Genomic DNA, 13,243 nt, shown 5'->3' on the forward strand with positions numbered 1-13,243 from the left:
AAGACCCCTGATTCTTCTTCTCCCATTGTCCTGCTGAACTCAACTACAACATTGGCAAGAGGGAGCCTTTTTGCTGTCAAACTTGCAGAGGAGGCACTGGCGGGAAGGAGCAGAGCAACCATTTGTAGCATGGTCCAACCATAACCCAACCCATCCTTTGTCTCACATCACACGCGACTTTGTCCCTGGTCCATCCCCATAAAATTTGGTCAGAAAGTTTAGATTTCAGCTGAAGACACCGCACTCAAAACTGATTCAAAGAAACTTTCGCACAGCTTCACTGGACCTTATGAGATGAAACTGTTATTAACCCCTCTGGCATAAAACTGAAGCTGCTCAGGTCCACGAAAATCCATTCCACTTTTAATGCATTCTAGTTGAAGCCAGTTTCGGTCAGTCCTTTGTGCAGTTCAGCTGTACTGTCTTCTTGTGCCTGGATCATTGATGACCACTCAGTTTTCACTGTTCAGTGGTTGTGGAATGTGTACCACTGAGGCTAGTTCAGGGGTCGGCAACCTTCAACAGCAAAAAAGCCATTTCGGCCCCTTTCCCAACAAATAAAATTCATGTGGAGCCACAAAACCTATTTGATCCCTAAAATGAAGATAACACAGCATATAAAGATGTATATACAGTTATACTACGTATAAAAGAACTATAGTTTGTTGCATTTATGAAATCATAGAAATACAAAAAGTAAACAATTTACATTTTATTGCTGTTTGTAACAAAGGAAATCAAAGAAACAAAGAAAAAAAACACTGACACGTATAGGGTTACTTTCAAATAAAATTCGTGCTGTCAAAAATATCGCGTTATTAATGCGTTACGCAAATCAATTTTAATGGCGTCATTTTTTTATCGCGAGATTAACGCTCTTTGTGAACTACTGAACTTGTAATTTCTTATAAGCTGTGGCCACTGCTAGTAATGTAAGAAAAACTACAGGATCCGATTGTAAACTGGAAACAAAACAATAGGCAAGCCCCACACACGTGTTTGGTCTTGCCTGCTCGCTAGCTGTAAAAAAGTAGACTACCGGTTTGTGTGGAAGTCAAGCGCGAAATGCCGAAATGGATGCGAACAAGATTCTGAATGGAAAGTTTAGTTTCAAAAAGTTGCCAGAAGGGTTGACTGACAAGACCAAAGTTATCTGTGTGTATTGTTGGTGTGAAATGAGTTTTCAACGCAGCACATCCAGTCTGAAATACCACTTGATGGCCAAACACACGGCAAATGCGAATTCTCCGCTGCCTCCTTGTCAAAACAAGGCGACAATGGATGGCTTTCGACAGAGGCATATGGATGCTATTACGTTCAAAAGAAACTTAAGAAACGAAAGTTTAAGCCATGGTTAAACTGCACTATAGCCTGAGTCCTAGTTTACAATGATGTGCACTTTGTAACTTTATTTTGGATCACCCTGTTTTGATCCCTTACAAAGGACGCCGGCTGCCTGGCAGCCCACCGCTCCTGGTCTGCTGTGAAGGAGGGACTGACCAAGGATGGGTCAAAAGCGGAGAAGAATTTCCCTAAGCATGGCGTGTGTGTGTGCATGTACTGTGTGGTGTGACAAATAAAGGATGTCTTTTGAAGTCCCCCCAGATCAACTCAATCAATCAATTTCGTACATTCACACACTATCACAGCTGCACAGCACAGCTGCAACAGCTGGCATGAATGAATGAATGAATCCACTGACCTTTCAAACCAGTGCAGAAATCAGAAGCATACAATGCTGAGTTGATGTGTCAGAGTGCAGAGAGACTTACTGTTCATTTACGACAAAGATGCAGTTTTCTTGGGAGGGGATGCCCGACACTGGGTGCTTGCAGGTCACCTTTCGTTCATTGTGACTGCAGGGAAAGACACAGACAGAGACGAAAAAAAGGGAAAGAAAGCATTCAATCTTTGCCACAACAGTTGAAACATGCACAATGGACAGAGAGCTGAACACAGGAAGACACAGTTCATGCAAATTAAATACAGCGCAACATTTTACATTTACTCAGCTGAAAAAGTACAATTTCTGCATCACCAACCTTTAAAAAACAAAACAAAAAAGGTCAAATCCTGTAGAGACAGCACTGTTGAACCTCATCATCACATGACAAACACACTCATTGATACACTTGGACCAGTGGGTGATACTAAACTTCAGCAAAATGTCCCGTTTGATCTTGAAGTAACATGTTGTTAGAGATGACAGGCATTTTGTTGCGACTGGCACTGAAACGCAGGACTCAGATGCGGAGAGCAGGGATAACAGTTTATTAGAGAAAGGCAAAAATGATAATCAGCCTGATGGCGAATGTCCAAACTAAGGAGACAGTCTCAGCTGGAAGTCTCTCGACAGCTTCTGGATAAGGAGAACAAAAAACGCTGTTAAACGGGAAAGCACTCAGGCCACAGAGAACAACAGGTGCTGGAGGGAACTCAACAGACACCGTGAAGAGTCACTCGTCTCCTTGAGAGGCACGGAGCTGGTCAGCGCAGGAAGAAACACAAAACTCCTCTTCAGGGAAAAAGGCTCTCAGGCAAACCAACAACAACCAGTGCTGGAGAAACTCAACAGACACACAAAAAAACAAAAACTCCAACAGGGAAAATGCTCACAGGCAGAAACCAAAACTCACGAGAATACCGGGAGCACAGCGTGCGGACGCCCGGGCTGAAGGACACGTGGCAGAGGCCGAGAGATCTGATCTGGCGAGACACAGAGGCAAGAACAAAGGATCATCTGGCACCAGAGTATGGGAGCAGCATGCTTAAGAAGGCGGACCCTAATGAGGGAGATTAGAGACAGGTGTGTCGACTCGCCGCTCACCGCGGAGGAGATCAGCTCCGCCCCTGCCACGCTCCAGCCCTGGACACACATAAGAAAAAAGAGGAAACAGAGAAAAAAAAACAACAAAAAACATAGCCACGAACCACAGCCATAACACATTTAGTCCCTTCCAAAATAATAGAAAGTACAGACTACACAAGAAAAAAATCAATCAAAGAAACAAACTTCTTTCAAAACACTGCTTGCAGTTCAGTCCACAGCAGACAGTCTGATAGAGTGAGAGAAACTATGAGAGCCCAATGGTGAAATGACAGACTCCCTGTCTCTCTGCCTTGCTCTGCCTCAGTGGTTCTTCCTGTATCCGATTTTCTTTTTTTTTCTTTTCTTTTCTTCTCATCGTATTATCTCTAACTTTCATTCACATTCTTTCTGTCTTTCAGTTGTAGCTCTTTTCTTGTTATTTCTCTATTTCACTAAGTGGAGTCTTGAATATGCATAAATATGCTGAAACAATGATAATAAAGAGTGTAATCTTTTAATAAATTCATACATTAAAAATCTAACTAAATTCATCCATCCATCCATCCATCCATCCATCCATTATCTATACCGCCTATCCCTTTCGGGGGGCTGGAGCCTATCCCAGCTACAATGGGCGAGAGGCGGGGTACACCCTGAATCGATCGCCAGCCGATTGCAGGGCCACATGTAAGGACAAACAAACATTCACACTCACACTCACACCTACGGACAATTTAGAGTCATCAAATAACCTAATGAGCATGTTTTTTGGTCTGTGGGAGGAAGCCGGAGTACCCGAAGAGAACCCACGCATGCACGGGAAGAACATGCAAACTTCACACAGAAAGGCCCTGCCTGACCCGGGGATCCAACCGGCAACCTTCTTGCTGTGAGGCACGCGCACTACCTGCTGCGCCACCGTGCAGCCTAACTAAATTCAATTTTCATTTAATTCATTATTCATACTATGCATTAATTAACTGAGTAAAATAAAATAGAAACACATTTCTGTCTTTATCTTGCTGGATTACTTCTGTATTTCACTCTCTATTTTTACACTTTTCCTGCATTATCTCCCTGGTTTTCTCCCCCTCTTCCCTGATGGGTTCTCTCAGTTATATGGTGGATCGCAAGAAAACTGCTGACTCCTTCATCTCCTTCTCACGAAACAGGCGTATTTTTATTGACCCTGAAAACATGACAATGATAATGAAGTCAGATGAGGAAGGTTTGGAACACACACACACACACACACACACACACACACACACACACACACACACACACACACACACACACACACACACACACACACAAAGACCACCTAAACAACACCTAATTCTTCCTTCCTTCCTTCTACTGGTATTCATCAAATCATTCAGATAACCTTCACTGTCATTCAAGAAAGAACTAGTACCTTCTCAGTGTACCATGTAGCTTAGACAAACTTTCCAACAGCAGTTTGCTGTGTCCACAACTTTGGAAATAACCACACCCACATACAAGTCCGTATATTAACAGGGCCTCTTTACAACCAGAAGGAGGTGACAGAAGTGCCGACAGAGGGAAACAGAGGAAGAATAAAATGTTCCTACTTAAAACATTTAATTCAAAATCCCAGTGACCTACACACACACATACACACACAAATACACTTTTGTGATGGCAGCAGACAAAACTTATTCGACTGAGATGGAAAAAAGGTCAAACATGGCCTTTTGTTCTGATTTTGTAAGTCTTTGATCTTTAATAATTACTGTATAAACACAATTGTAAGATGACATTAAAAATCATGGCTGCTACAAACAAATTAATTTCACTGTGGGTCTGCTTTAAATACATTTCTGCAGCAGTTTCTGGCTCAAGCAATGCCAGAAACCTCATTCTCCTGATCTAGTAACCCCAACCCCTTAGAATGCACCAGGCTGTGTGGCAATTTTGGAATAGTGGCCACCGTCAGAAATGCAATTTCATGTGATGCACATAGACCCAAAAACACATACTATATTATTGTATTTCTCCATACCATACATTACAAAAAGGAATGCAAATTTTATTCACTGTCTTCTGAAATGATTATACTGTATTATAAGAATTTGATCCAACAAAAAACTGAAAAGTCTTGAAGATGTGTATCAGTAAATTGTTTCAATTGCCGTTCATATGGACAGGGAGTCAGCAGAAATTCAGTGTCTCAGCCAGAAAAGGGCTTTAATAAGTTAAAAGAAACACAGATGCCTGAGGATAGATGAAAACTTTTGGTGAACATGCTGAGCAAATCACATCTTGACAGGCTGTTTTTAGAAAATGAAATAAGATTCAGCCCCACTTCCTTGCTAAATTATTTTACACTGTCTAAGAGTCGTATCTATAGGTTTTAGTTCTCAAATTTTTTTTGCCTCCATCCTAAAGGAAAAGATTAGATGGGATTTAATTTTTATGCAAACAGCATTTTGAAATTACATTTAAAAATTCAGTTCAATGTATTTCCAGAAACAATGTCTGAGTTGTTTTGCTGTCAATAATAATCAGTAGGTGGAGTTTTCACTTGTAAGGGGGACATATGTATCTGTTTGGAGGAATACCACTTGAGGGACATTTTTTTTGTTGTTGTTATTTCTGTGAATAAACCCTTTAAATACTCAATGGTGGAAAAAGAGACACGGTATGCGTTCCACCTTAAAATCCCATGCTTAATAAAACTCACACCAGTTTGATGCTTCAGAAGATGACACATGCTAAAAATATGTATCACAAATATTCACATCAGCCAAATAAAAAGGTGAATACACTATTTTACTCTCAGCTTTGACAACTGACTGAAATAAACTCTGGGGGGTCAGTATGTGTTGGCAGCAGATGGAGACTGAGCATGTACACTGTTTTCATATGTTTTCAACATCTGGGGATGCCAGATGTGCAGGATAAAAAATTATTTGTGTAGAGTATCCCTCCCCACTAGGAGGCAGCATCAAGCTGAAAGTTCCAGTTGGTCCAAAGGAAGTCCAAAGGATGGTGAGCAGAGTCCTTCAGCTCCCAGCCGGCTGCCAGCCAGCTACCAGTCCCCCCCTCCTCTTGGGGGTGTGCCCAGAATCCACTGTAAACACGCCTCTTCATTCAATTGCAGGGTGTCACCAGGAGATGATGTGTCCTTCACAGGAACACATCTCAAGGGCAAAGATTTTTACTCCACTATATTCATCTGCTTTAGTAGGCTTATTTGTAGTTAGGCAGTCACAGTTACTCAACCATTTTACGTTGATTATTTAGATCAACTTAGAAAAATATTTCTCACACAAAGTCTTAAAAAAGTCTTAAATGTGTGTTTCCATCAGCCTGTTTTAATGCATATTTTCGATTTGCAAACAGAAAATTCCTTTTTTTCTCTTACAATATACTGTATGAATGTTTTTGTGATTGTTGCGATCAAAAAAAACAAACTCATGTAAAAAAGTTGTATATAATCACTTGCTATATGATGTAGCAGAACCGGCCTTTAACTGACCCCTTCTTTCCCTCCTTTTGGTGATACTCAAGGGAAATGGAGGTGTAAACCCGCCAACTGATTGAATTGTAGACCATCTGGTTTACCTATAATGCAAACTGATTTCGAAGAGAGAAAAGATGTCTGGACAAGAGACATCTCCTCCATGTTTTCTTTTCAGGGAAGCCAGGGACACAGACACCTCAACATCAAAGGTGGCCTTCTCCTCACCTTCTCCTCACTATGTTTCTCATGGCAATGCTAATTCTCTCCTGATAGCCCCAAGAGTGATCAAGACAATAAAACCGTCTGGAGAGACAAACGCCAGGCTCCAGAGGAACATCCACAAACATCAGCAAATGCTGATGGGTCGTAAACCGGACATCCATTGAGGCAACTTGTGTATGCTTGTGTGATTTTCCTCAACACTCCAAGATAACCAGACTTTTATGTTAAACTTAACTTTTCATGTTTTCAACTTGCAGGACTTGGGGTACGCATAATATTGATGTTTTTCCCGTATCTCTGACCTGAAGTATGACCAAGTTTTGATTTTAACGGTTTTATAAAAGTTTGTATGAATTGTCACCACAAAACCATACTGCCATCCAGAGTTTCCTAACCGTCAGATTGAATATGCTTGACCTGGCACATTTATCGATAAGTAACCATAATCGTGATAATCATTTTGACAAATATAATCTGCCTCTCTTTATTCCTACCTTTATTTTTGTATTAGTTATTCATTGAGTTATTATACCTGTTAGGATAAAACTGTACCATGATTATCATTTAATGTTTTCACCCAACCATAGAAAGTGTCTAATGCATGCTGTGAGCAATGTTGAAATGCCATTGAAAATTGGTCATTGAAATTATATGTGATTGACCATAGTGAGAAGCAGATGAGCCCTCGTATGATTCTTTGATTAGTTCAGCTCCATGAGGCGAGATTACACCGCGCGTCACAAAGAGTCTCCCGTGATTCGATGGCCTGCCTTTCGACACGCCCCGGAGCGATCTTTAAAAACTGCGTGTAGTGCGCGTTTCATTAGTAGATTTATAGTAGATTTTGTAGTAGATTAGTAGATTAGTAGCTTTTTGTAGAGTTTTAGTTTTCGTTTTTTTGTTCCGTCTAAGTTTTGTTAAAGTTTTTCTTTTCACGTCTAGTTACTCTCAGCTGAGTTATTTTCTTTGCTTTTGTCTTAAGTTTTGCACAGCTGTTTTGCTCCTTAAGTTTTCGTCTTCGAGCTACTCCAAGCCATTCCGGGTAGCGTAAATAATCTTCAGAAGACGTATTCTTATAATTTGCCGTAAACTTCAAAGTTAACTTCCTCTTTAGCCCAACGTTTTGTTTTGTTTTCATTAGTGAATTTAGGCAAGTAATACTAATTTTGTAGCCTTCTTCGACCAGCCATCGAAGAGACTCTTAATTTGTACTATCAGTCTAAAATAATCCGTCACGGACTCAACCGAACCAAACCCTGCGGCCAGCTGTTGATCCTTGGTCCGGTTCATAACCATCCGGAGCAGTCCATCATCTGTAACCGACCGCCGAACCAGTTCCAGAGACGCCCCGTTCCGCACCAGTTTGTCATCTTGGAGGTCTGGGCCTTCCACTAGACCACCAAGTAGATCGAGCCGCGGACGAACATCTGGAACGTCTTCGAGCCAGTTCGGAGCAGAGCACAACGGGACGCCAGCAACCAAGTAGGCACGCTAAGTGGGTTTGAATAAGAGTTGGTCCGTGAGGTTAAGATTAGGTCAATTCGTCCAAATTCTCTCCATTCATCGTTCTTTCCCTTAACTCCGCGTTCGCGTCCCCATTACTCCTTTTAGACTGCCTCTCACTATCGCCAATTTATTTACCCTTGTGTTGCCATAAGTCTCTTGTGTGTTCTGTCATATCACCTCCCATCTTCTGTCTTATTGTTCATGGTACATTACCCATTATCCACAATTCTGCTTAATAAATGATATTTTGATTTAAGTCCTGGTTAGACGGTGTCCTTTTGAACTGAATATTTACGATCCCTGTATCCAGAATTTACACTTCAGGTTATCAGACTGGTTTACCGTTAGTTCATTCGTTAGTATTTATCAGCGTTATAGCAGTTAATTTCTGCAGTCCTTCTTAGCTGAGGAAGGTGGTGCCCCGACATTTTATCAACGAATGCAACATCAAATTAAGGTAGTACACACTACAATGATAATAACCATACTTCACATTACAGAAACAGTCGAAAAGATTCAGTTCCCATCTTAAAAAAAAAAAACAAGTTTTAAGTTGAGAATACAAAGCATCAGCTCAAAGTTACAAAATTATGTGGTGGAGATTTGGCGTAGTTGGTAGAGCATTCGCCCCATGTATGAAGCTTTCTGCAGCGGCTACGGGTTTGATTCCGTCTTTCAGCTCTTTGCTGCATATTATCTTCTTCTTCGAAAAAAAAGTTACAAAATCATTCCTGAGTCATAAAAGTGATGTAGCTTTACATAACAGCCTGTGACTCCAAGAATAAACAGGCTCCATCTGTTTACATAGAGTTTGCTTTTGATAATTATCAACAAAAATGATGACCTAATTTTACTTTACATGCGCTGGGACAGAGACAGAGCTGCAGGAGCAGAGCGCGTCATCTGGAGATTCCAGGGCTGCCTATGTTTTCCGTAACAGGCGCGCGGCTCTCGGCAAAAATAGACCAGGAAGCGGCCAGTAGACAGTCATATTAGTATTGGTTGGATATGCGCTAATTTTTGCGACCGCAAGATTTCCTGGTTGGACTGATAATATACATTTTGATGCATGAGGGAGGTGGGAAAGTTGGCTTATCCATAAATGTAATTAAGTGTAATGGAAACATTTAGTGAAGTCTATAAAGTAGCCAGCGACACAATATTAATATCTGTGGCACAAATTGATTTTAATTACTGGAGGTACGCGCTCCCCTCAGCCCTCCACCTATTTTACTGGCCATAGCTAGTCTGTGGGACAGTAGGGGCTGGGAGCCTGTTTGGCTGGCGACCATCCATTGAGTTAGAACAAAGGATACACTATAATGCAAATAATGACTTTTCAGCCAACAACGCGGCCGGCTCGACACTACACATGCCTGACAGAGTGACAGACAGGAGAACATCATGACGCCCATGGTGATGATGCGCGATGTGTCAGTGAAACTACAGGTTTACTCAGCTCTGAAATGTGCCGGGAGCTAATCGCTTCAAATGCACAAATGCAGTGAAGTTCACAAACCACCAACAGTTTATAGAATAGGATGGACAGTCTATCAGTGGCCATTAGAGCAGCTCTCTAATAATTAAAATAGATGTCACACTGTGCGGAAGAGCTTAATAAGTTAACAAGAGATTTGGCCACGACAGCTGAAACAATGAAACAATTGGATTTATACTTCCAAAATCGGGGTGAAATATTGCATGCCACGGATTAGATAGATACAGAAATCATCATCTGAGAAATACTCATGATACTGATTTCACTGTTTATTGGCCATTTTCACGTGTGTGTGTTAACTGATTGGGCCAATAAAAACAAGTAGATTGGCCCATCTACATCGGCCCATTGGCCCTTTATGCCCCACAACATTGTTTTTTTTTCATGGGTCTGATTGGCCCATTAGGATTATTCATGATCGAATGTAGGTGTCGTGCGGGGGATGAGGCTCGCTGGCTGCGGAGGGAGAGTTGATGTTGTAGTAAGAACCTGTCTGCCTGGTCTAACATGATGAAGTCATGTTGAACATTTCCGTTTCCCAAAAAAACATTTATTTGAGGTGCAGCGGCACAATATTAATATCAAACACGCGTGCACAACGCCTGACGTAAAAAATGCATTCTTGGTGTGCTTCTGAGCACTATGTTTACCCGCGACTATAACTTTTTTTTTAATAGTTACTGTTTATATTCATTGCGTGAACAGTCTGAAAAAAGAGACACAGAGAGGAGGACACAGACAGTCACACAGACAGAGTGATGAAAAAGATCAGTGATAATTAACTACAGTATATTAAGCCTATGATGTTGAACATCGCAGTGCGCAGTGCGAGCCGTCTGCTGCGCTCCGCAGCAGACGCCTGTGAAGGCGAACGAAATCTGGAACCTTTCAGCTCAATGACATGGCTTTGAAAGCACCAAGTGACTTGTTTTAACGAATTTCGTTAGATTAAAATATGTAGAACTGTAAAATATCACTTCCATGAGGCTGTTCAGTCAGACATTAACAGATCACAGGCTGAAATTGGCATTTCATCCTCCCGTCCCTCCCTCTTCAGCGCACTGTAAATGATTTCTGTCCAGTAATATACTGTAGACACACATACAGAAACTGCGTATTGCTGGTCGCCGCATCAAATAGCGACCCGCAAATCTAAAATGCGCTACAAACAGGAAACCCACCAACTGAAAGTGGCTCCGCGAATCAGGCAGAGTATTAAACATTTAACTGTTTAGCAGTTCAGAATGCTAGAAAAACACGACGCACAACTTCTGTTATTCATGATTAATTTTCTGGGCACAAATCACTCGGCACGTGGAGATGCGCTGGGAGCCTCTCCAAAGGTGGAGAGAGATGTGGAGGAAAAGGCAGGATGGGCAGATGAGCAGATCCAAGAAGTTTGTGAACGAGCACTACAATAATGTGGATGATTAAGCATAATTATATTTAAAAAAAACTGCACAGGGTGCTCTACTAGACAAGCAGTTTTTCTTACAGCAGTGGAGGCTATGTGCAGATCTAATGAACAACTCAGCAAAGCTGACACGGTAATAATGACTGCTCCTCCTGGTGGACTGATCGAGCGAGTGCAGGTAGTTTCCGCAAATGGAGCTTAGTGGCGTTAAGAGTTGGCCCCGTGCCGATGACGTCATCGCGGGGGATCTCATTACAGTCACAAACCCGCCTACTGCAGAGCAGGGACCGGTCACGGACCCGCCAGGGCCCCAGCATGAAATTAGGGGAATTTCGAGGCCGCTCCATCTGTAGGTGAGTGCTCAAGGGTACGTTATTGAAATGTTGTTTTGTCCTGCAATGTTTGTTCATTTAATCATTATCAATCAGTTTGCAGCAAACCAAAGCTTGCCTGCTAGCTTGCAATTAAGTAGCCATCAAATGCTACATGGCATTAGTTGTTTTCTTTTTTTAATGATTTGGAAGAAAAGTGCTTCCGACACAAACGTTAAGGTTATATGTGTTGCATGAATGTGGGTGCAGGGAGAGGGGGGGGTTTAATTCAATTCAATTCAATTCAATTCAATTCAATTTTATTTGTATAGGGCCAAATCACAACAGAAGTAATCTCAGGACACTTTCCATTAAGAGCTGGTACAGACCAAGCTCTTTTATCTACAGAGAACCAACAATTCCCCCATGAGCAAGCACTTGGCGAAAGTGGCAAGGAAAAACTTCCTTTTTACAGGCAGAAACCTTGGGCAGAACCAGACTCTGGGTGGGCGGCCATCTGCCTCGACCGGTTGGGTGAGAGAGGGAGAGCAAGAGAGGGAGAGTGAGACAGACACAGACAGACAGACAGACAGACAGACAGACAGACAGACAGACAGACAGACAGAAATGGAGTCTAAATAAAATCTTTTTGAAAGTTTATGGCTCCATGAGTAGCCTCCATTTCAAAAGCAATTGTTATTTTTGACAATCATTTATGCTGTATGCATGTACTTTCACGTTACGTCACGTTGTTTTTTTTCAATGTATGTAATACATTATGGCTTGTACATCACCTGTTTAAGATACTACTAATTTTTTGAGAAGTATTGTACATAATACAATAATTTCCTAATATCTAAGATTTATTGTATCATTTTCTAACATGTTTTAATGTTATTACATTTAAATAAAACTTACTCATAGATTTTCATTTTGGATTTAGTATTAAAAAAGCATGACCTTTGTGTTGATTAGTTAGTTAAGTCAGTGTTTCTCAACTTTTAAACTTTAAGGTCTCCCCTTAACTGTGACATACACACACACACACACACACACACACACACACACACACACACACACATATATTCATTGTTAATTTTGTGTTGAATCAGTGGAGTGCAACTAAAACAGATGCGCTTGAAATATAAATCTCAAGCATTTTGGTATATTTAATTTTTTTTTCTTGTTTTTCGTTCCAGCAAAATTTAAGAATGCCTCTAGATGAGACATTTGAAAGTTCATCTTTCGGTGCAAGTATGGGTGATGAGCCTTATTGATGGGAGGACTATGGATACAGAGATTATCCAGATACAAATGATGAAGACACAGAGCTTGTTGATCTTGAAGCATGAACTGAAGAGGGACAGTCAAGTCTAAGAGAAGATTTGGCATCTTGGGCCAAGGAAACCAAGGAAAAGGAAGCAGACAAACAGCAGCGTAAATAAGATGACAGCCATACTCCGCAAACATGGCCACAATTTGCCCAAAGATGTCCGCACACTACAGACTCCACGTTTTGTAGACAGCATTAAGAAGTGTGATGGTGACTACATTTATTATGGACTGGAGTCAGGTATCTGTAAATTCCTTGAGCAATGCCCTACTTTCACCGCAGCTGTCATGTTGGACATAAATATTGATGGCGTTCCCCTGTTCAAATCAAGTACCAAACAGTTTTGGCCAAATTTCACAACTCTGACTTTTTTTCATTGCTCTATTTTGTGGGCATACAAAACCAGAACCAGTAGAGGACTACAGGATTTTGTACAGGAGTTGGTAGACCTATTGATCATGAAGGGATGCTGTTCCAGGTCAAGATCAACGCCTTCATCTGTGACTCTCCTGCAAGAGCTTTTGTAAAGTGCATCAAAGGTAACAGTGCGTATCAGGCATGTGAACGCTGCAACGCTTCGGCCATCTGTGTGGACAGCAGGATGGTCTACACTGACCACGCTACATAAGAAAGAAGAACAGATGAAAAATTTAACACAGT

The 13,243-nt window shown here is 41.4% G+C and overlaps 1 protein-coding gene across 11 annotated transcripts in view; it reads right to left on the reverse strand.

Moving 5' to 3' along the window:
• Positions 1-13,243, reverse strand: part of LOC139350903 (pleckstrin homology domain-containing family A member 5-like) — a 251,205-nt gene that overhangs the window by 127,685 nt on the left and 110,277 nt on the right. For all 11 annotated transcript variants that reach the window (XR_011603550.1, XR_011603552.1, XR_011603551.1 and 8 more), the window contains exon 4: positions 1,773-1,856. Coding sequence is in view for 8 of the 11 variants with exons in the window: in XM_070992563.1 (XP_070848664.1) it covers positions 1,773-1,856 (84 nt within the window). In the remaining 3 variants the exon portion in view is untranslated. The remainder of the gene's footprint in view (positions 1-1,772; positions 1,857-13,243) is intronic.

This window comes from Chaetodon trifascialis, chromosome 22 (assembly GCF_039877785.1).
Source record: "Chaetodon trifascialis isolate fChaTrf1 chromosome 22, fChaTrf1.hap1, whole genome shotgun sequence".
Classification (NCBI taxonomy): Eukaryota; Metazoa; Chordata; class Actinopteri; order Chaetodontiformes; family Chaetodontidae; genus Chaetodon; species Chaetodon trifascialis.